The sequence below is a fragment of the Prionailurus bengalensis genome, chromosome C1 (genome assembly GCF_016509475.1).
Source record: "Prionailurus bengalensis isolate Pbe53 chromosome C1, Fcat_Pben_1.1_paternal_pri, whole genome shotgun sequence".
Lineage (NCBI taxonomy): Eukaryota > Metazoa > Chordata > Mammalia > Carnivora > Felidae > Prionailurus > Prionailurus bengalensis.
Window position 1 is genome coordinate 1,983,339 of NC_057345.1, and position 21,623 is coordinate 2,004,961.

The 21,623-nt window shown below is 65.9% G+C and overlaps 1 protein-coding gene across 4 annotated transcripts in view; it reads right to left on the reverse strand.

The window, feature by feature from the left end:
* The window catches only part of MEGF6 (multiple EGF like domains 6), an 86,095-nt gene that overhangs the window by 18,128 nt on the left and 46,344 nt on the right, over window positions 1-21,623 (reverse strand). For 3 of the 4 annotated variants that reach the window (XM_043573601.1, XM_043573600.1, XM_043573599.1), the window contains exons 5-8: window positions 9,742-9,864; window positions 2,980-3,105; window positions 1,198-1,320; window positions 118-240 (exon numbers count right to left, since the gene is read on the reverse strand). In XM_043573601.1, coding sequence (XP_043429536.1) covers window positions 118-240; window positions 1,198-1,320; window positions 2,980-3,105; window positions 9,742-9,864 — 495 coding nt within the window. Of the gene's footprint in view, window positions 1-117; window positions 241-1,197; window positions 1,321-2,979; window positions 3,106-9,741; window positions 9,865-15,355; window positions 15,571-21,623 lie in introns of those variants that run through there. The other variant, XM_043573602.1, reaches the window with a different exon arrangement.

The window sequence follows — 21,623 nt, forward strand, 5'->3', positions numbered from 1 at the left end:
GGGGACGGGGGTCTGGTGACCCGCTCCCACCTGGCACGGTCCTCCCTGACCCCCTGCAGCCCCCCCCCAGGCCCCTCCACACCCCCTGAGGCCAATGCCTGCCCACCGTCTACTCACGGTAGCACTGTCGGCCATCAGCGCCCAGCTCGTAGCCGGGGTGGCACACGCACTTATAGGACCCCCGGGTGTTGAGGCAGCCGTGGGCACACCGCGCCTGCCCTGTGGCACATTCGTCCACATCTGGATGGGAGAGATCGAGGAGGAGGCCCCTGGGCTGCCGGCCTGGGATGCACAGCCCCCAGTGTGTGGGGGAGTGGGGGGAGCCTTGGGGTGAAGGGGCCCCTCAGCCCCATGTCCTGCTGAGACGCCCGCACGCAGAGCGGCAGGGCGATGACGCCCGAGACACCGGGTCCTGGTGTTGGTGCCGTGGGGGGCACGTCTCTCGGACGCCCGGGGAAAAGCTCACCTCCTGCCCTGGACACACCGCATCGCCTCACAGACTCACCCTGAGGGTTACAGGGGGACACGCACAGACCCGTCCCCAGAGCCGTGTGCACAGGGAGGAGGGGGCACGCCCCAAACTCCTGTGGTGGGGTAACGGATGCCCCAGGCCACTCAGCACACACCCCTGCAGCCAGGAATGAAGGACAGCTTCGTCTGGGACCGGGGACCAGGGACCGGGGACGATTCCGAGGGCGCCGGCCCAACAAACCGTGGAGACATCCAGAAGCCGGCCTCGGAGACGCCACCCGGGCTCGGGTGACCTCCCTCCCTTTCTCTTCGTGATCTCTCTTCTGTTTCCCTGACGACCGTGTACTACTTAGCTAACATGGGAACTATTTAAAAAATAAAAACACAAGGGGCGCCTGGCTGGCTCAGTCGGTTAAACATCTCACTCTTGATTTCAGCTCAGGTCAGGAGCTCACGGTTTGTGGGATCGAGCCCCGCGTCGGCTCCGTGCTGCAGCGTGGAGCCTGGAGCCTGCCTCGGACTCCCTCTCCCTCTCTCTCTGCCCCTCCCCCGCTCTCAGTCTCCCTCTCTCCCCCAGAATCAATAAATAGAACATTTAAAAAATAAGAACTAAGAACACAACCCGAGGTCTCCCACCTGCTTCTGCTCAGCGTGTCCCTGTCCCCGCCCATCCCCCGCGCGAGGTGGGGTGCAGAGGCTGCCTCACCCCGGGGTGGGGCATCGTACCTTCGCAGGACCTGCGGTCCGCCCCCAGCAGGAAGCCCGCGTGGCATTCACAGTGGGCGAGCCCCCGGCGCACTTGGCACGTGTGAGCGCAGCCGCCGTTCCGGTCCGCGCACGGGTTTCTCCCTGCAGTGACAGTTCCGGGCCTCTCGTGAGCTCCCCCAGGGCACCAGGCTGGGGGGGGGGGAGCCTCCCCCTCCCAGATGCGGGAGCCCCCGAGACACCCCGAGAAGACTCCAGAGAAGACTGGGTGCCGGCCAGCTCCTCCTGAGCCTTCTAGTGGGAGCCGAGCTGCCCCCCCCTCCGGCAACCCCATGCCGCTGTGCCCCCGCTGCTCGGCCTCTCAGACCCACCCTCACTCCTGGCCTGGGACCCAGAAGGCCAAGTGGCGGTTGTGCTCTCGCAGTACCTGCCCCATCCCAGCGCCCCGCCCCCCAGTTTCCACATCTTGGGGCCCCCGGCCTGCCCCCACCACCTCCATCAGGGAGGCTCCTCTCCCCGTGGCAGGCAGCCCTGAGACCCCAGGGCGAGATGCCAGGTGGCGCCCTGTCCACCTCTTCCACCCGAGGGCCGGGGCCTGGGTTCCACCTGCCCACACAAAGCCCAGGGCCAACACACAGATGCCCTTCCCATCATCCCCCACGTGCCCCGTCCTGGCCTTCCTGCTCCCAACAGATGCACGATCCCAGAGCACAGCCTAGGGGGCTCACTCCCCGTGCTCCCAGAGCACAGCCTAGGGGCTCCCTCGTCCGTGCTCCCAGAGCACAGCCTAAGGGACTTCCTTCTCAGTGCTCCCAGAACACAACCTAGGGGGCCCCTTCCTCAATGCTCCCAGAGCACAGCCCAGGGGCTCCCTCCTGGGAGGGCTCCCAGAGCACAGCCTAGGGGCTTCCTCCTCAGTGCTCCCAGAGCACAGCCTAGGGACTCCCTCCCCCGTGCTCCCAGAGCACAGCCTAGGAGGCTTCCTCCACAGGGCTCCCAGAGCACAGCCCAGGGGCTCCCTCCTGGGAGGGCTCCCAGAGCACAGCCTAGGAGGCTTCCTCCACAGGGCTCCCAGAGCACAGCCCAGGGGCTCCCTCCTGGGAGGGCTCCCAGAGCACAGCCTAGGAGGCTTCCTCCACAGGGCTCCCAGAGCACAGCCCAGGGGCTCCCTCCTGGGAGGGCTCCCAGAGCACAGCCTAGGAGGCTTCCTCCACAGGGCTCCCAGAGCACAGCCCAGGGGCTCCCTCCTGGGAGGGCTCCCAGAGCACAGCCTAGAGGCTCCCTCCTCAATGCTCCCAGAGCACAGCCTAGGGGCTCCCTCCTCAATGCTCCCAGAGCACAGCCTAGGGGGCTCACTCCCCGTGCTCCCAGAGCACAGCCTAGGGGCTCCCTCTTCCGTGCTCCCAGAGCACAGCCTAAGGGACTTCCTTCTCAGTGCTCCCAGAACACAACCTAGGGGGCCCCTTCCTCAGTGCTCCCAGAGCACAGCCCAGGGGCTCCCTCCTGGGAGGGCTCCCAGAGCACAGCCTAGGAGGCTTCCTCCACAGGGCTCCCAGAGCACAGCCTAAGGGACTACCTCCCCCGTGCTCCCAGAGCACACCCTGAGGGGCTTCCTCTCCAGTGCCCACCAGGGGCTGGACGATGCCTCGTCGCCTCCACTGAGGCCCCCTTCCAGCCCCAGCCCCCCAGCATCTGCCCCTGCACCCGCCCTGGGCTCGGGCTTCGGGTCCCCGGGTGGCTCTGTGGGTTATGGGAGCCCCGGTGGGGTCCAGCCTCTCTCCCGAGGGCTGGCGGCACACTCACGGACACAGCGCTTCCCGTCCTCCTGGAGCTGGAAGTCGGGGCGGCACTGGCAGCGGTGCTGGGTCACTGTGAGCTGGACACACTCGTGCTGGCAGCCGCCATTCCCCAGGGCACAAGAGTTGATGGCTGGGGACACACAGACAGGAGCCCAGGTCAGCCCAGGAGGGTGACCCGGCTGAGGGGCCTACCCTCATCAGGCGCAGAGCAGGGATATCACGTGACCGCCTCCTCCAGGGAGCCCCCAGGACCCTCCTCTGCTCTGTGTTCTGGAAGCAGGGACTGTGAGAGGGCAACACTGTTCCTGCGGTGTTCACGGGCCTGGCTCTGCTCCTCAGTCCATACACAGGGTGCCCGGGACGCGGGTCTGTTTCTGGCTCCACATCCCCAGCCTGTCTGGGGACTGGGTGCAGACAGGGACTGCAGACCTACCCAGCGCCATCCAGCCCGCAGTGCAAACCAGGGCCCCGCTGAGAGCCCGGGTGTTCGGGGCTCAGAGGCCAAGCAGACTGGGAGGCTCCCTGGAGGAGGCGGTGGGCCGGCTGTGGGTGGTGGAGACCCAGACACTTCCACTATCCTGTCGGTCAGGCCAGGGGCCAGGTGGCCAGCACAGCCCACAGGCCTGGCCCGCAGCCCCTGCCCACCCCGGGCCGTTTTTCGTCGCCTGTGGGAGGGGGAGCGGCAGGCCTGGCGGCATGGGGGAGCGGACACGGCATCCCCACAGACCGGGTGCCTGGCCTCAGGGCTCCGAGGACGCCAGGACCACGCTGTCTGCCAGGAGCAGTGTGCTTGAGAAATCCAGAACACCGCCCTCGTGAGAGACCCGACTTCCTCCCGTGAGGCATACGGCTGGGGAGCCCCTGCCCAGGGTCCCATCAGGCCCAAACCAGCACTAGGGAAGTGAGCCTAGGGGAGGACACCAGGGTGGCAGTGAGGGCTCGGTCCCCTGGCAGCACCTGCCTGCCATATGCACTGAGGAGTGGCAGTGATGTGGGACCTGGGCCAGACCAAGGCCTGCATGGCAGCCGCTGTCTGATGTCCGTCAGCCCTTAAGCCCCTCCCCCACCCAGCCACCTTACTCTGCACTGACCCCCCACGGCCCTGCCTGCCACACCTGAGCCACTATGACTGACTGAGCCACCGGCACCACCCAGAGGTTTCCGAGCACGACCTGACCCAGCCCGGTTCCTGGGCTCTCTGTGTGCACACCTCCCAGCCCTCTCCCTCCTGTTCTGGCTTGTAACAAGAGCCAGAAGGCCTTCCTGGCAGGTGGGACAGGTGCCCAGAGACAGGGTCTTGGAGCCCAGGGCAGGGCGGCCCACAGGACTGGTACCACGGCCACAAGGAGGGCCCAGGGGGCTGTGGCAGGGGTGGAAAGGAGACCCCTTGACAGGCAGAGCCCCCAGGACGAGTCCGGGCATGACCTGGCACTGCCCACCCACCCCCCCCCCATCAAGTGAGCCAGGGGACAAATCCCCAGCAGGTGGGCTTGGCAGAGGGAGCTGGGGCTCGCTGCGGGGCCTACTGGCCTCCGGAACCTGACTCCCACAGCCCGGCCACACAGTGCTAAGGTTCCGGGTGCTCCCAAGCTGTGTGCACGAGGGAGCCAAGCCCAGCGGCCTCGGGCACACCCTGTGCCACGGAGGCCCAGAAAGCTGGAGGAGGCGGATTTTTTCTCAGACGCGGGGCCGTGCAGCTCAGGGACGGGCCCGCTTCGGCACGGCCGGTGCCCGGAGCTGGTGGTGAAGGTCACACTGAGACCCGGCTGTGGAACCCATGCCCCAGCCTGCGCGGCCCCGCAGATCAGGACGGTGCTCAGACCCGAAGCAGAGCCAAGAACTGGTCAGAAAACGGGAGGTTGGCAGGCCCTGCCGCCCCTGACGGGATTGATGTTTCCGTTCCTCTGAATCGACACGCGTGCCCCTAAAATTTAACCCCCAGGGTGACTCCCTTTGGAGGCAGAGATTTCGTGGAGATAATTAAGGTTACATGAGGTCACAGGGCGTGGCCCCGATTCAACAGAAAGCTTGCCCTCCTAAGAAGAGACGCAAGATTCTCTCTGTCTCTCCCTCTGCCATAGGACACGGCCAGAAGGCCACCAGGAAGGCGGGACCCCGCTGGCCGGCAGCGTGAGCAGGAAGTGCCCACCTCCAGAACTGTGAGAAAATGCACTGCCGCTCCTGAAGACACCCACCGAGGTACCTGCTGGGGGGCTTCGGCCCCGCAACCCCCTCCCCCCCCCCAGGATCTCAGGGTGGGGCTGCACTGCCACCTTCTGCCAGCAGGGGCCGCCACCACCCACGTGCCAGGGGCCGGACCTGCCCCATCACAGACTGCACACCCACCGGCCAGCTCCCAAGTCCCAGCGGGAGAGGGACAGCCACGAGCAGGGCGCCAGGGCCTGCCCGCCCCGCGCCGCCCACCTCGGGGTGAACCCGGGCTCTGCCGCAGCCCCTGGGGGTGCATCCGCCGCTGTTCGCACAGCCCAGGCCACCCGGCCCCATGCCCGGCCCCACGCTCCATTCTGCGCCGCCCACACTCGCCGACCCTCCCCACCGCATCACCCCGTCTTTGCGCCCTTGCTTCCCTGTCGGCCCAGGGCCTGTGGCCACCGCTCCCGACCCCCGGGGTTCGAGCGTGACCATCCCGTCGCTCCCGAGTGCCGGCAGCTGCCCTTCTGGGGCCCTGGGCTCGGCCAAAGCCAGGACTCTCCTGGGGGTGCTTAGGGGCGGGGAAGCCCTTCCCACCACCCCACTGAGACCCAGGGGCCCCGCGGGGCCAGAAAGGCACACTGCTTTCTTGCAACGGTGGCCCGTTTCGGGTTTGGGAGGCACCAGAGAGCACGCCCAGAGCCGCAAAGGAGCTTTGCAGGGAGGCGTGGAAACGAGTCTAGAGCCCTCTACCTTCCCGCTTCCTGTGGCTCTGGCGCCAGCCCCACGTTCTGCCAACGGGGCCTCCTGGGGGGCAGGGAGCCTCCCCTCTGAGCAGCCCTCGCTGCTCCCTCCCTGAGGGACCCAGGCCTGGTGGGGAAAGGACGGCCCCGAGACGACGGGGCACGGCCGGCAGAGGCCCCAGGAAACACAGGGCTGGGGAGACCCTCCCCCACACCGTGGGCACCACAGGGCCCGTGTGACTCCTAGGGGAAGGAACCCGGGTCAGGGCGTTGGGACACGGGTGAAGGGGGGTGGGGAGTGCGAGGGCTGGTGTGGGTGGGGGGTGAGTAGTCCAAAAGGCCAAGGGCAGAGGACGGGGGGGGGGGGGGGGGGGTATCACACAGACAGACCCCGTACTAGTTGGGCCAGTGAGGTCATGGTCCCTCAAATGGACCCTGTGCTGTATCGCTTGCTGCGGGGGAGTAGGGGAAGTTCCACGTCCAAGGTCCAGAAGGGACCACTGGGCAGGTGTCCTGCTGGCTCAGGGCGCCCAGCCGCGCAGAGAAGGCGGGTTTCCCAGCGCCAAGTGTTAAACCACCCAGCAGCTGGGCCCTCGGCAAGATGTCACAGAAAAGCGAGAATGGCCTTCCTGAACACATCACCTGACCAAGGCACTCCCAGCCCCTGATGCCCCAAGTTGGAAAAGGCAAGAGGCCTGCTCTGTGACCCGAGGGTGACACTCAGGGTGCACTAGCACTGGGCCCTGCCCTGCTCTTTCTTCCCACCCCAGAGCCCGGGGGACACACCCAGGAGGGCAGCCCAGAGATGGAGGGCCCCAAGACGCCCGGCTACTGCTGCTTCCCTTGGGGCCAGGCTGAGTGGGTGGTGCTCAGGGGCCTCAGGCTGCTGGCAAAATCCTTCTGGCAAATTCTCATCTTTAAGAACTGAAACCTTTCTGTGTTTTGTTTCCGTCAGAACTTCTGAGAGGGAGGGATTTCCTGCCCTCTCCCTGCCTTGGAGGCAAGTTCCTCAAGGGTTTCAAGGCCCCCCTTGTGTGTCTCAAGGCTCCCCTCTCCAGTGTGCCTCCCTTGAGGACTTCCCACGTCCCTCAGGGCCCTGTGACGTGGAACACCCCAAGAGATGCCAGCACACAGGAAAGATGGCCATATCCCTGTGGGCGTCTTCTCTACCCGCCCTCCCCCCACCCCCCCAGCATCTCTAGAACTCTTACTCCCAGCTGCTAGATGGGAGCGGGTGCCTGGGGCTGTCTCCTGCCAGCCTGCAAAGTCCCAGGAGAGCTCCCAGCACCCCTCCCCCAGCAGAGGATCCCAGCAGGGCCCAGGAGAGGGGTTCCAGAGCAGCTGTGCTCCAGCTGTGCAGCCTGTCCCATAGCTGCACAGGGTGGGGGTGCGGGTCCTATTCTGACGCTTCCCATAATCCTGTGCTACAACCCTAGGGTGGTCTGGGCTCAGAAGGCGCCCTGTAAACCTCAGACAGGCCCAGCTCCTCCCCAGGAGCCCCAGAGGAGAGGGGGCAGGGCCCCACAACTTCTCGGTGGCAAGAAGTCCAGCCCCCCACCCAACTCAGAGCCCTCCGAGGGTCCAGTGGCGCCCTCCACCCGAGCCCCACCCAGAAGCCACCCATCCACGATCTCAGATGCTTGGCCAGCCTGCCCACCCACCCAAGGCCACCGCCGCACCTGGGCAGGTCCCTCGGCAACCAAAAGGGCACAGTAGCAAGAAGGGAGAGGTGCCCCTAGAACGAACACTTCCCGCTCTGCCTGTGAAGAAGCCCCCTGGAGACGCCTGTCCACTCTGGAAGTTTCTCAGCAAAGCCCAGGCCTCCCCAGGAAAGGCAGCTCCCAATGGACCAAGTCTGACAATCCTGCACCAATCCCAGACACGGTGGGGGACGTGGGGACCGGCCTGTCAACCGGTCAGCTCCCAGACTCCCAGGTATCCATTGGGATCCACCAGGTCCCAGAATTCACCCAAAACAGCCAGGTGTGTGCAGGTAAGCGGAGCACAGTGCGCGCATTTCCCGCTGGCAATTCCAGTCCAAAGAAAGAGAAAGCGCGAGAGGCCGCATGCCCTCTAAGAAAGGAGCCACTCCGGCTACGGGGAGCGCCCAGGGGGCGGCACCGACAGGGAGAGGGCTGGCCGCCACTCGGTACGGAGCGCACCTGCCCCGCCTGGTGGGCAGTGTGAGGGGCAGCCGGGCAGAGGCCGAGAGGTCCCAGCAGCCTCAGGTCAGGCTGTGCAGACCACGCCCAGGAGCCCGGCATCAGACCAGAGAGGACCTTTAAATAAGCAAATGTCACAAATCAAGACTTCTGGGGCCTGGAGCAGAGGGGACTCCTAGGAAAGGCTCCTGGGAACAGCTCCAGCGCAGCGAGGGGGTGGGCTGGGGGCCAGGGCAAGGCTGAGGGGCGCCCCACCTGAACTTCCCGCAGCCAACAGCCTGAGGCCAGTCTCAAGGCCACAGCCTGTCCCTCCACAGCCGTGAAGGCCCCCCTCCCTTTGCATGCTGCCCACGCATCACCACCACCCAGCACCTCACTGAAGGCCACGATCAGCACACACGGGGGGACTAGAGACACTGGGGAGGTGGGTCCCAGACCCAGGCCCCTTGCAGGGGAGCCCGCGACAGGGAGGGGGCAGTGGGCACCCACCAGGCCCGGCCCACCCCGGACCAACCCCCAGGACACCCTTCTCCAGGGAGAACCCGGCCCGGAGGAAGGGTGAAGAGAGACGTCGGGGGGCCAGGGTGAACCAGCAGACTCCCAGAAGCCCCTCCCCCTAGCGCCGGGGGGCAGCAGCTGGAGACTGCACCCTAGTCAGATTTGTCTGGAAGCACATTACAACACTTCCCACATCTGTTTCCACTTCCCGACCCAGAGAAGCTTCACGGAGCAGCGCCCGGACATGTGAGTATGCGCCCTGAGTGCCGGGAGGGCCCCCCCGGGGCTGGCAGGCCGCCCTGCCACATAGCAGTAAGGCAGGCGGGGATGGGGCCGCTGGGAGCCTGCCGGGCCCGCTCTGGGTCTCCGGGGTGAGAGAAGGGGTGTCTGGCCCCCAGCCCCCCCCCCCCCAGAACAACCATCCCGTGGCCTCCCAGACACAGCAGCCCTGTGCCCTCGGCCCCTGCGTCCAGAGCCAGCCAGGAGAGGGGCACAGGAGGGTGGGGAGCAAGCGCTGGCCGCCAGACCCCAGACCCGCCTCCGGCCCCTCCAGCCTCCACCTCAGGGGGAGCCTGGCTCTGTCCCCTCCTCCCAGTAGCCCTCCAGGCTCGCTCGCAGGGACAGCAGGCCACGGCAGCAGGCCACGGCCAGGCACTCCATCAAGCCTACTCCCCACAGGCAAAGAACGTGCTGAGGAAGTGAGGGTCAGGACCCGGCTTTTGGCTACCCCTCCCCCCAACCCCGCCACAGCCCAACCCCCTATGCTCCCCAAGGCTGGGGCGGGGGGACCTGGGCCCGGGAACCCCAGCCCACCCACCCCAGAGCGGTCTCACACCACCCCCGCCCTCACCAGGCCTCCCCTCACACCCAGCAAGCACCCAAGTCGCCCCCAAGGTTGGTCCCCATCACTGCGGCTTCTGCAGAGAGGGCACTCCACAGTATCGGGGGCCCAGGGGCTCCTCCCCAGGTGCCCAGAGGCGCCCCGGGAACGCGGCTTCAGCGTCCCAGGCCCCAGCCTCAGCAGGGGGAGCCAGGTCCTTGGGACGCCTCCTTTCCCTCCCCCAGGAGCCGCACACTCAGCAGGACAGGACGGAGACGCCGTCAGAGCTGCCACTGAGCACACAGACCCCAGAGGGTCTCTCAGTCCCTGTCCCGGCGGGCGCGCCCAGCAAGTGGGTGGGCCGGCCGCTCCCGGAGCCGCAGGGCGCTTACCCAAACAGGTCCTGCCGTCCGCGTGGAGCCGGAATCCGGGCTTGCACTCACAGACGTAGGAGCCTGGCGTGTTCACACAGCTGTGCTGGCAGCCGCCATTGTGCACCTGGCACTCATCCACATCTGCGCGGGGACACAAGGCCAAGGGTTAACAGCCAGCAGCCACCTGGGGTCGGGGCCCCTCACTGAGGAAACTCGGTGGCTGCAGAGGGGACTGGGCGGGGCAGGGGGAGCGGTGGGGGAATGGAGTGCGCTTCCCAAGTCCAAATCCAGAAATACCCGGGACGGTGCCAGCCAGTGCCCGCCGCTCCTCTGGGGCCCATGGGCCCCAAAGGAAAAAACCGGTAACTCATGAGGTGCCCTTGCCCAGGCTTTGGGGGACAAAAAGCCCAAGGGAGGGCAGGGGGTAGAGGGACTAGATGCCCCCCCAAATTCACATCCATCCGGAGCCTCGGAATGTGACCTTATCCACAAATAAAATGCAAATGCAAGTAAAGATCCAGGCAAGACCGCACTGGGTGAGGGGGCCCTAGATCCTGCGACTGGGGTCCTGACAAGAGACACACGGGGAAGCAGAGGTCAGAGTGAGGTGGCCACAAGCTGAGGGACAATGGGAGCCACGAGAGGCTGGGGGACACGTCAAGGACAGGAGGTCTCAGAGGGAGCGTGGCCCTGCCGTGACCTTGATGCTGGACTCCCAGCCTCCAGGAACAGCGAGAGAACCAACGTCTACTGTTGTGTCCGTTTTGTTCCCAGGAAACGAACACAGGACCTGTCTGGGGTCCCAGGGGGGCTCCCAATGCCAGGGGGACAGGAGACCACCAGCAAGAACCCCAGCACAGGACCCAGTGGAGGTCCCTGGCACTCCGCTTCTGGGAGAACACCTCCCATCTGAGACCACCGACCACCAGGGCAGGACACCTGTGCCCATGCACCCCAGGAGGGTCACACCTCCTTCTGCAGGAATGCAGAGGTGTGGAGAAGATTGGGGCTGCCCTCGCCTCTCATCCCTCCCTCCAGGCTTCCGTCCACCAAGCTGAGCTCGAGGGGAGGCTGGGCAGCGACTGAGGGCGTCAGAACAGGCTGCCCGGGACACCTGCGTGCGAGGCTAGGGCCAGGAAGGACGCGACTGCCCGGGAGACACGGAGACTGAGGCGGGAAGCCGCTGCAGACACGGAGCATCCCCAGCGTGCCGGGCACGGGGACGGGAGCCCACTCCTGGGCCGCGGGCCAGTCTGCACTTTTCAGACGCAGCCTCACCAGCTAAGCAGCCAGCTCCCCTAACCACAGAAGCAAGGAGACAGACACACAGACGCTTCACTCAAGCACGTACAAGCCACGACTGCACCCTCCAGTTCCCGTGAAAATGCCCACCTTCAGTGCTCCGACCCTAAAATGCCAGCCACGTGAGCCCACTTCTGAAGGGCGCCGAAGGCAGCACACGGGGGCCAGGCTCCTCCCGGCCACCCCAGAGCCTGCCCATCAGGTTATGCAAACCCCGCCACCGGTCCATGCTCAGAATGTGCCCGGCCGGCACTCCAGAAACGACACAGAGCCAGGGCCTCTGCTGCACACACAAGCTGCGTCTACTCTGGGGACATCCCGGGGCCCTGCCAAGCCCTGAGGCTGCCTAAGACAGACAACAGAGGAGCAAGAGAGGCTCTCTTGGAGTCCTCTCAGAACGGAACCAGGGTGATTCATGGGAAGCTAGAGGGCAGAGCAGAGCCCCCAAAGAGGGTGGGGGACAGAGGGACCCGGGGCACAGCTGAGGGAGAGCTGGCTGGGAGGGGAGGGGATAGAAGGGTAGACCCACAGCCATCGGGCAGGGCAGGCGGACAGCACCCACCCAAGGGGGCTCAGAGAGGAGACCCTGGAGACCCCGCCCGTCCCTTCTGAGCGCAGATCCCTGTCTTTGAGAGAGTCCCTGAAAGGTAAGTGCCTCCAGGGGGCACAGCCCGGGGCACACAGTTGGCACTCAGTGAAGCTTTGAGGAAGGTGCACCACGTGTGTGTTGAGGGCTGGGTGGACGGCGGCCTCGGTGTCCTGAGCGGCCTTGCCAGGCAGGCAGGTGTCATTCCGGCAGGCTGACCCCGTGACGTGGCCGCGGAGGCAGGTGCTGGGTGAGCAGGCAGGCAGGGACGCTGGTTTCTAGAAACCTGCTCTCGGCCGGCAGCTCTGTCTCCATGCTCACTCAGTCCAGACCCTGGGGACAGGCAGGCTCGGATGGCACCACGCCCCTGAGCCTCTCAGACACCTGGCTGGGGGCGCTGAGCCCACCCTGAGGACTGCCCCCTCCAGCAGCTCCCAGGCGGGTCGGATACGCAGGGAGCCCTGGTCAACGTCAGCCTCTCGGGCCCGCTCAGCAGCCCTGTGGGCCACAAGGACACCAGATGGGCAGTCTGGGAAGAGCCACGTGGGGGGACGCAGGGGCAGGAGGCAGCCGTCAGCCAGCAGGGCCCCTCCAGTCGGGGCCTCCCTCCCCAGCTCACACCCCCTGCCCACGTGACCACTGTTCTGGCCCCCCTGCTGCCCGCACAGGAACACTCAGACTCCACCCCAGGGGACAGAAATCCTGCTCTTCGCTAAGACGCACAGGCCCACATCGGCCAAGCCGTCTCCCAGGGCACCCCCCTCGGGAGGGGCTGGCACACTGACCACAGCCCCAAGCTCTCCCTGGCCCCTGGAGCCGCACTGCCTGGTGATCTGCAACCTGCCACTGGGGAGGGGGGGTGGGGACAAGATCTGTGAGCGGGGGCCCGGCAGGTGCAGTGATGCTCAGCCACCACTTCGGGCACCACTTGTGCCGTCAGCCCGGGTGGGTATCTGGACACAGCGGGCAGTTCAAGGCCGAAGGATCTGAAGCCTCCCCCCTTCAGCTCTCTGGGCAAGGGAAGCCTGTTTAAGGGTGTTGGGGCGTTTGGCCACATGCCCTCCAGCTGGGGCCCCTTCACAGAGACATAACCAGGACACAAGCAGGATCAAATTACCTAAACCCGCCTGCCCCACTCCTGAGGTGACCACGTGGGGGCAGAGCAGAGCCGTCCTCAGCCCGCTCCAACCACCGGGAGCTTCGGACTCCGTGACCGTGGCTGTGGCCGTGGCTGTGCCCTGAGAGCCACAGCTCAGTGGTCTTTAAGGAGAGTGTGGTCAGCCCTCCAGAGGTCCACATCCTAATCCCTGGAGCCTGGCCCAGCAAAAGCGACTTTGCAAGTGGGCTTAAGTTGAGGACAGCGAGGTGACCAATGATCCTGGAGTATCCAGGGGGGTCCTGTGTCATGACGTGGCCCTTAAAGGAAGGGGCAAGAGGGTCAGAGAGAAAGAGATGGGAAGACACCCGGCCCCTGGCTGTGTCAACGGAGGCGGGGCTGTGTCGAAGGATGCGGTGCCTCTAGACGCTGGGAGGACAAGGAAACAGGTTCTCCCTGGAGCCTCGGAAGGAACCAGGCCTGTCAATTCCTGGACTTTAGCTCATTTCAGACTTCTGACCTCTGGAACCGTAAGGTAATAGACCCGTATGGTTTTAAGCCACTCAGATTGGGGTGATTTGTTGCAGCAGCCGCAGGAGTTAAACATGGGGCACGTGTAAAGATTCCCTCTGTGGTCTTTTCTGGAACTGTGGGGTGGGGAGGCTCAGACCACCCATGCTGGAAATCCAGGTTTCCAAATGTCCATTCTGGCCAGCCCGGCCTCCTGACTCCCACAGTAAGATCCTCTGTGCTCCCCGGGGGCTGGCCGTGCTCCCCTGGGCCCCGTCCTGCAGGCCTGCCCTCTCGGGCCAAGTGGCCTACACGTAGCGATTCCCACCGTGGAATCAGTGCCCTGAGGCACCCCAAGCAGCAGGGCCCCAACTGAGCATTGACACAGAAGGCCTTGGAACCACCAAGAGAACATCACTCTCCAGGTGGCACAGAAGGGGGCCTGGGTCCTCCCCCAGGCCGAAAGAGAGCGCCAAGGCACCGCACCTCCCATGCTGACCCAGTGGAGCCAGGGGACGAAAGCTGCCTCTGGGTGCAGACCCCCTGCCCTCTGCAGCCCGAGGCCCGGCTGACACTCGTCTGGGGCAGCTCACACCTGCGTGGGAGGAGCCAGGAGCCCAGGAGTGGGCAGGTCCAGAGCTGGGCTACGGGAAGGAATAGCCGGGCCTGGGGCCTCCAGCATCGCCCACAGGTGCCGTGCTGCTCTCAGCTGACACGTGTGGCTGGAGACTTGAGCAGCCTGGTGACACATCACCGGGCTAAGACCCGGCTGGCTCCCCGGCGGTGCCTGGGGACACCCATCACGACGCGGCCGGGAGCCCATCAAGTCACGGCAGCTCCCAAGCCCGGAGCTCAGGCCAGGGCCAAACAAGCTGCCCCTGCAGAAACCACCCAGAGAAGCCCCTTCTGAAGCCCTGCTCCCTCCAGATGCTGCCGGGAAGCTCGGCTCCGATGGTTACCAAGTTCAGAGTCCTGCTTTCCTCCCAAACACGCCAGAGGGTCCTCAGGCCCGCAGGTGGCGCCCTGTCAACCACAGGCCGGGATCCTTTCCTCTCTGTAAGTCCAGGCAGGCCTGGGGTGGGGGGTGGGGGGCGGGGGGCTCCCCGAAGCCCAGCCCCACACAGCCCCAGGCCTCGGGATGCTACACAGCCTCACGGCGCTTAGTGCCACGCTGCTTCAGTGACAGCACCGGCCTGGCCTCGACTGAGCCAGAGTGGGAGGGCTGCCTACCCCGTGGGGACGCAGCCAGGGACCCGGCTGGCCGAGTGACAAAGTCAGGGAAGGTGGGAGACGGCCACCATCAGGGGCCTGCAGCTCAGTGCTCGATGTGTCCCCTGGCACGGAGGGCCGCAGAGACTGCCCCAGGGACAGCTGGGCAGGGCCAGCATCTCCAAGAAGACGCGTGCCCTGCCCAGAGCCACACGCAGGGCCGGGAAGGCCTGGAGGGGAGCGCCCCCGCCCCTGCCATGATCCGGTTGATGACTCACCACGCCCCACCTCGCATTCCTGAGGATGACCAGCTCCAAGTTCTGAGGAGCTCCCTCCCGCAGGGAGGGTGGCCCAGCGTGGGTACCAGATCTGGAGAGCAGGGAGAGGCAGGATGCAGCCAGGACAGGGGTGTATCTGCCGGGGTCCTCACAGCTCACCCGGAGCCCACTGGGCTGACCACTCCCAAGGCTTGCGGAAAGGTGACAGAAAGAAAGGCTAGCGCCTGCACATCCACCCAGGCCCTGGGCACCCCGGAAGCCGAGACTTTGCCCGGGGACCCCAAGGACTCTCTCTCTTGAGCCTGCCTTCCTGCCTGACCCCCAGAGCTACCAGCGCCAGGGAAATGCACGCCCTGTGCCACAGGCCAATGCAAGGGGCTGTTTTATTCTTCCCTCCGCTCAAGACCACTCTGCTGTCGGCAGCCCCCTCAGCCAGGCCCGAGAGGGGATGGAATGTCGACAGCTCAGGGCGTCCCAGAGGAAGGGGGCCGCCGGCGGCACTGCCCCCGCCCTGCTCCCTCCGGCCTCGGCTCCGTCAGCCGGTCAGCCGGGACGGGCGCAGGCCGGACCCAAGCGGAGCAAAGGGAGCCCAGCGCGGAGCAGGGCACCGCCTCCCCCACGCCCCCCGCGCAGAGTCCGCGCGGCGCCCACCTGGCCTCCGGTCCCCGGCGTTCCCGGAGTAGCCGGCCTGGCCCAGGTGGCACGGGACGCAGCCCCTCCACAGGTAGCGGTAGTGCGTGCCCGCGACGCGCGCCAGGCCCCCCAGCAGCCCGAGGCACCAGAGCGCGGCCAGTCCCCCGCGGCCGCGGGACGCTTCCATGGCCGGTCGGCGAGCGACGCGCACCCCAGCGGCCCCGCCGCGCTCTGAGCCCGGCGCCCCGCCCCTCGCCTTTATGTTCTCGGCTTTCCCTCCGCCCCCCGCAGGTGAAAGCCAAATCCTAGAGGCGGACGGGCCGCCCCCGCCCCTCGCCCCGCCCCCGCGGGCCGCGCCCTCGCCCCCCAGTGCACCGCCCACCGCCCCCGCGCACTCCCGCGCGCGCGCGCGCCCTCGCACTCGCGCCCTCGCACTCGGACACAGGCACCCCTCAGGCCAAGACGCAGAGACACGTGCACAAACAGACCCACGTGTGCAAATACGCACGCGACACACAGGGGACCCTGCACAGACGTATTCAGCAAACCCAGACACACATGCTCAAACACATGTGTTTCCAGCACCAACGCGGGAAAGTAACCGAGGCAGAAACGGAGGCCACCCTGGCAATGCCGCCTGGGGCTTTGAGAAGGCGGCTCGGTGGGGTGGGGTTGGGTGCTGTTAAGTGTGAGGGGGGTGGGGAGCCAAGCCACCAAAGTGGAAATCCCAAGGGGTAGAGACGCCTGCAGCCCCCAAACCCGGTGTCCTGCACCCTGAACTGTCGTGTCCTCCAGTGGACAGGGACAGGCACCCGGAGGGAGCAAGGGAATCCCTGTGCCCACAGCAGGTGGGAGAGGGCCACGGGGAAAATGGACTCCCTCGCAAGGACAGCAAGCCCCAGATGCCAGGCTACAGAAGCCCGGGAGGCAAGTCCAAATCCAGACCCCTGAACCCCCTCCTTGGCTCAAGGACAGGGCCTGAGGCTCCAGCCTTGTCCAAAGTGGCCAATGGCATCATAAGGGTCTATGCATTCCGGCCCCGATGAGCGCCGGACCGGCAGCCCCACGCTGGCTCCTGATGTCTTGGCCCTCGTGCCCTGCCTAGGCCGACCCTCTAGCTCCTGGCCAACTACTGGGGCAAAGGCCCTATTGGCCGTCACTCAGCCCTGCCCCGCAATGGGTGGGGTCCTCAAGTTTGTGGGAGAGAGGCACCAACCCACCTTGCCCGGTCCTGTCTGCGGTGCGGAGGCCAGCCCATTGGCCCCCCGCCTGCCAGGTGCCCTGCAGTGCAGACACAGGCCTGCCTGGGGCCCGCCTGCCTGTCTGCCCCCGCCTCCTGGATGAGCCTCTCTTCTGGCCTCCCTCTGAACAGCACACCAGCCTTCGAACTCCGGGCTCTCACCCGGGGAGCCTCCAGAAGTCTCCCCGATGGGCACACTGTCAGATTGCTGTTTGAACGGGGCCTTCCACGTGGGCTGGCAGTCCGTTACTGCAACGTAAACCTCGTTCTCCAACAGCATGCAAACAAGTGCTAACAGAAACCGGAGGATCTCACCCCTGCAGCCAGCAGCCAGGGTGCAGGGGGACGGGAGGCCGTGGAGACTGTCTGTCTCACAGGGAGGGGCAGAGAGACACCTCGGATCCACAGATCACCCTCACCAACGGGGCACAGGGCCTGGGGCTCCTCCGGGAGCACCCTTCTGGGGTGGAGGCCCCTCGAAGCATCACTAACTCCCATGCAGGACCAGGGCCGTGGGAGGAGGAGGAGCCAAAGACAGGAAGGGGGAGGCGCCGGCCTCGTCTCCGGTGCAGCCCAAGTCTAGCCCACCCTGGGAAAGGGCTCTGCCTTGTCCCTTGTCACAGGGGGGCCTGAGTACGGGAACTGTAGCTCGTCCTGAATGGAGACACGCACTGGGGGTAAAACACACCACTTTCCTGGTACCAAAAAGATGATGGCACTCCTTCTCATTTTTGTATTAATCACACGTTAAAATGATTCCACCTGGACGTGTTGCGTTAAATGAGATACGTCGTCAAAATTAACGTCACCTGCTTCCTTCCTTTTTCAGTGCTGCTTCCAGAGAACTTAAGGTAGACACGGGCTCTCCGTGTGGCTCCGGCCACCTCCGCCGGGCAGCGCTGGTCTTCCCGAGCCCAGCCCCCAGCTCTGCTACCAAGGGGCACGAGGCTCTCTGTGCCCACTGCCTTGTCTGTAACGAGGGATGATCATCACAGAGCCGGTAAGCTGATGGGGAAAATGCTTCACTGAGAGTCAGTAGGAGTCAGTCAAGGTTGGTGGCCAGGGGCCCTCCCCCAGGCAGGGCAGCAAGCCCCAAGGAAGTGCCCAGACTGGGTCTCCGAGGGGCGGTATCCTGGGACCTGGCCAGCTCCCTGCAACATGGCAGATGCAGCCGTGAGGACAGGCATCCTGGAACCCAGCCAGGCCAGCCTGAGACGAGCCAAGGGACCTGAGGACCGTCCCTAGCTCTCTTTTTTTCTTAGTATTACTTATTTTAGAGAGACACAGAGTGCGAGCAGGGGAGGGGCAGATATAAAGGGAGACACAGAACCCGAAGGCGGCTCCAGGCTCCGAGCTGTCAGCACAGAGCCTGACGCGGGGCTCCAACTCACGAACCGCGAGATCATGACCTGAGCTGAAGTCGGAAGCTCAACCGACTGAGCCACCCGGGCGCCCCAGGACTGTCCCTATCCCACAAGAGCCACCTCCCCAGTGCCCCCTGCACTCCCTCCCCGACCCCAGGACCCCCAGCCAGGGACCGCTGCTCGGGCCACCTCGTCCCACGGTGGGGCTGTCACCACCCTTCTGTATCCACCTGGACCCCGTCGCACATCCCAGCCTCGGGGTGGGGAGGCATGCTGCTCCAGGCCTCTGTCCTCAGCACCGGCACGGCCAGGGGCTGGGAAGGGCAGAGCACGGTCTGCAAGCAGCAGACATGGGTGCAGGCCCACGGACGAGTCCCAGGACCCCACTGGGCCTGCTTCCTCGTCTATGCAGTGGGCAGGACACGGTTCTGAGCAGCAGCAAATAAGGGTTATGATGAGGTCCCCAGAGCCTGGAATGGCTTTGGCACCTCCCTGAAGGACTGGGGGGGGGGGGCTGCGGATGGCTCTGGGCCCTACCCCCACCAGGCCAGGCACGGGGACTCAGGCACGGCCATGCAGGCCAGCAGACCACCCAGGACAGAACACCACCGGCCGTCCAGACAGTGCCCACAGCCGCCCCACTGTCCCCCCGCCCCCCGGACTCGGTGCCGCCGAGCGCATCCAGGGCCGCGGCTGTGGGGTCTGGAAGCTGTTTGGGAAATGCTTTCTCGATGCGGAAATGCGGGCTGGGCGTCTCTGCCCGGCGGAATGTCTGTGTGTCAGCAGAAGGAGCCGTGTCCCCCCCACCCGCCAGGCCGGCTCCAGCTTTCCTCTCCCAGCTGGGCGGCCACGGGGCTCCTTTGCCAGGCCCCAGGCTGGGGTGAGGGCCCCGTGCTGCCCCACAAATGCCACACTGCCCCCTCAGTGCCACAGACCCCTGACATCAGGGCTTTAGGGAGAGCTGCCACGTTCCTGGGTCAGCTGGGGCCAGCAGGAAGCAGAACACAGGCGAGCTTACCCCCACTTGTAGTGTCTGTCCCCTGGTACTCATGGACACCTCCTCCCTGAAGCCCTCCCTGAGGCCTCTCGAGGCCCCACCCTGCTCAGTTCAGGGGCCTGGCCACATGCTGCCAATCTGAGGGGGGTGGGGAGGTGTTCCCCCCAACCCCGCCCCGTGCCAGCTGCCTTAGCTCCGGGATGCAGAGTGGGCGCCGGGTGAAGTCTGGCTGAGCCTGGGAGCGTGAGATGCTGGCCCGCGTTGGGAGGCTGCCCCACACCTCCCCCCTTCCTGGGGGTCAAGACATGGAGTGAGCAGGCCCTCCAGCAGAACCCAAGGAGACCAAGCATCAGGCACCCTGTGTGGCCCCCGAGGGGGAGCCCACAGGCCTGGACCCTCCCTATGTGGCTGGGGGCCAGGCGTTCCCGGGTCCCAGCTTGTCAGGAGGAGCTAACCGCTCTGCAGGCGGGGCAGGGGTGGGGGAGGGGCTCCAGGCGAGAGGGACACACAGAGAGACTCCCAGAAGTCACTGCCCGTGGTCCCAGGGTGCCTGGACTTGAGAGTGAAGTCGCCGGCACAGCAGGCTCCAGAGTCCAACAGCGGGTGCTGGCCACCCAGCAGCTGTGGCCCTGGGTGCTGTGTGGGGGCCGAGGCCACGCCCACGCACAGGCGGGCAGGAAGACCGGGTCCTCCAGGCTCCCCGGCACCTCTGCTCACTCTGCTCCCCCTCCTACTGAAGTCGGCGTGTCCCGTGTCCCTTCTGGGCGGGAGCGACAGACAGCAAGTGCCCGAGCGGACTCCCTCCCCACAGCCACAGCGTGCCCGGGGACACACACGGGGTTCCACCTGTCTGGCCCCGGGGAGAAGCTTCTTTGAGGGTGCAGGATGAAGGGGGGGAGCATGGGGGGGGTAGAAAAGGGGAAGAGTGGGGCAGGGTGGGCTGAAAGGCAGAGACCAGTTACTGGACGCCGAAGGCAGGGGAGAGCAGTGTGGGTGCCATCCACGAGGCTGGGGGCACAGGGACCGAACATGACAGGCTAGGGATCAGACAGCCCATGGCTTATGTTCAATCTGCCCTGTGGGGGGGTGGGGTACTCAAGTCTTCTCAGATGGAAAGTCCTCCTTTCCACCTCCGGTCCCCCAGGTGACAAACGCCCTGCCTGGTTGTTCCCACCCTTGACATCCAGAGCCCAGCCCAGAGGGGAGGCCAGTTTTTGGTCTGGGGCCACACGCGATCAACCCAGACCCAGCGGAGCTGCCTGCAGGACGCCCCCCGCCCCTTCCCTGCCCCCCCCCCCCCCCCCGCCCCGTGCTGCTGCCTGAGTTTATTTCAGGAGCGGGGAGCCAGCTGGTCCCCGCGCCAGCCTCCTGGTAAACCCATTACCCGGCTGGACTCCTCACCCAAGCAGAGGGAAGGAAAAATGAAACCACGGTTGCTTCCGAGAGCCCAGCTGCCATTCCCGACTATGGCCTCGGTGGCGGGGGCCCGGCGCAATGGGGGTGCTCCCTCCTCTTTCACACACGGGCCCCCCAGGAGAGCCCAAGGTAGAGCAGGCCCCGTGTCCTCCGGGCGCCAGCCAGCTCGGGGGGCCTCGGACCCCGGCACCACGCCGCAGAACCCAAGGCCTGCCCTGCTCCGGGGAGGCGCCCGCGGAGGGCCAGCCCCAGAGCCGTGCTGGAGGCCTCCCACACACGTGTGCACATGCGTGTGTGCGCGTGACAGGGCCCACTCTGTGGCTGCCCGCTGCCTGGACTCACGCCCCTGCCGTCACGCACAGGCTGTGGTGAGTCCAGGGCAGGCTGTGCCACCACCCGAGTCCAGGAACGCCCACGGCCCCCACGACGGGCACAGCCCCCGAGGCCTGGCTCTCACCGAGGACATCTGAGCTGCCAGGGACGCATGCACAGCGCTGGGGCTCACACTACTCAGAGAAGGGGAGACGGGGAAGGCTGATGGACGGGGAGGTTTCCCCGAGAAGGCGACGAGCCAGACTGTGGCCAGGTAGCGGGGAAGGGGGCAGCCGTGAAGACTGGCTCGTTGGAGGACATCTGGGCGGGTGCAGGGCTGTGGGTGCAGAGGCAGGAAAGGCCGGTGAGGGGAGGATGCCAGCCGGGGAATCTGGCCAAAGCCGTGCGCCTGGCCCTGGTCCACAGCAGTCACCCAGAGAGACCGCCAGAAGGAACCAGAACATCGACGGCCAGGTGCATCACCAGGCCCTCACCCAGCAGCCCACTCAGCCTGCTGGGCCCCGTCGGTCACTCCTCCTGCTGTTTTCCCACCCGAAGGCAGGACACTGCGGTCACGGGGGTGTCAGCCAGCTCCAGCCAGTGTCGGGGACCAGCCCGCACATATGCGCCTTTTCAAGGTGCCTGAGCCCGAAACTGGCAGGCTGGCCATCGGCCCCTCCTGCCGCTGAGGCCCCGACGTCACACCACAAGTACTCAAGGCCACCTCCTACAGAGGCTGAGCTCAGGGACAGACACCGTGCATGTGACAAGCAGAGGGACAAGAAGTAAGTCCAGAGGGCTCCCCAGCTCTGACCCGGCAGGCCAAGGGCCCGGGCTCTGAGCGCCCACATCCTCTCCCTAAGATCGGTTCACAGGAGATGCACCAGTCCTGTGGTCTTACCACAGGAGTCTTGTTTCCTCGTCAGGAGGAAGGAAAAACCTTTGTCCTCAGTTCTG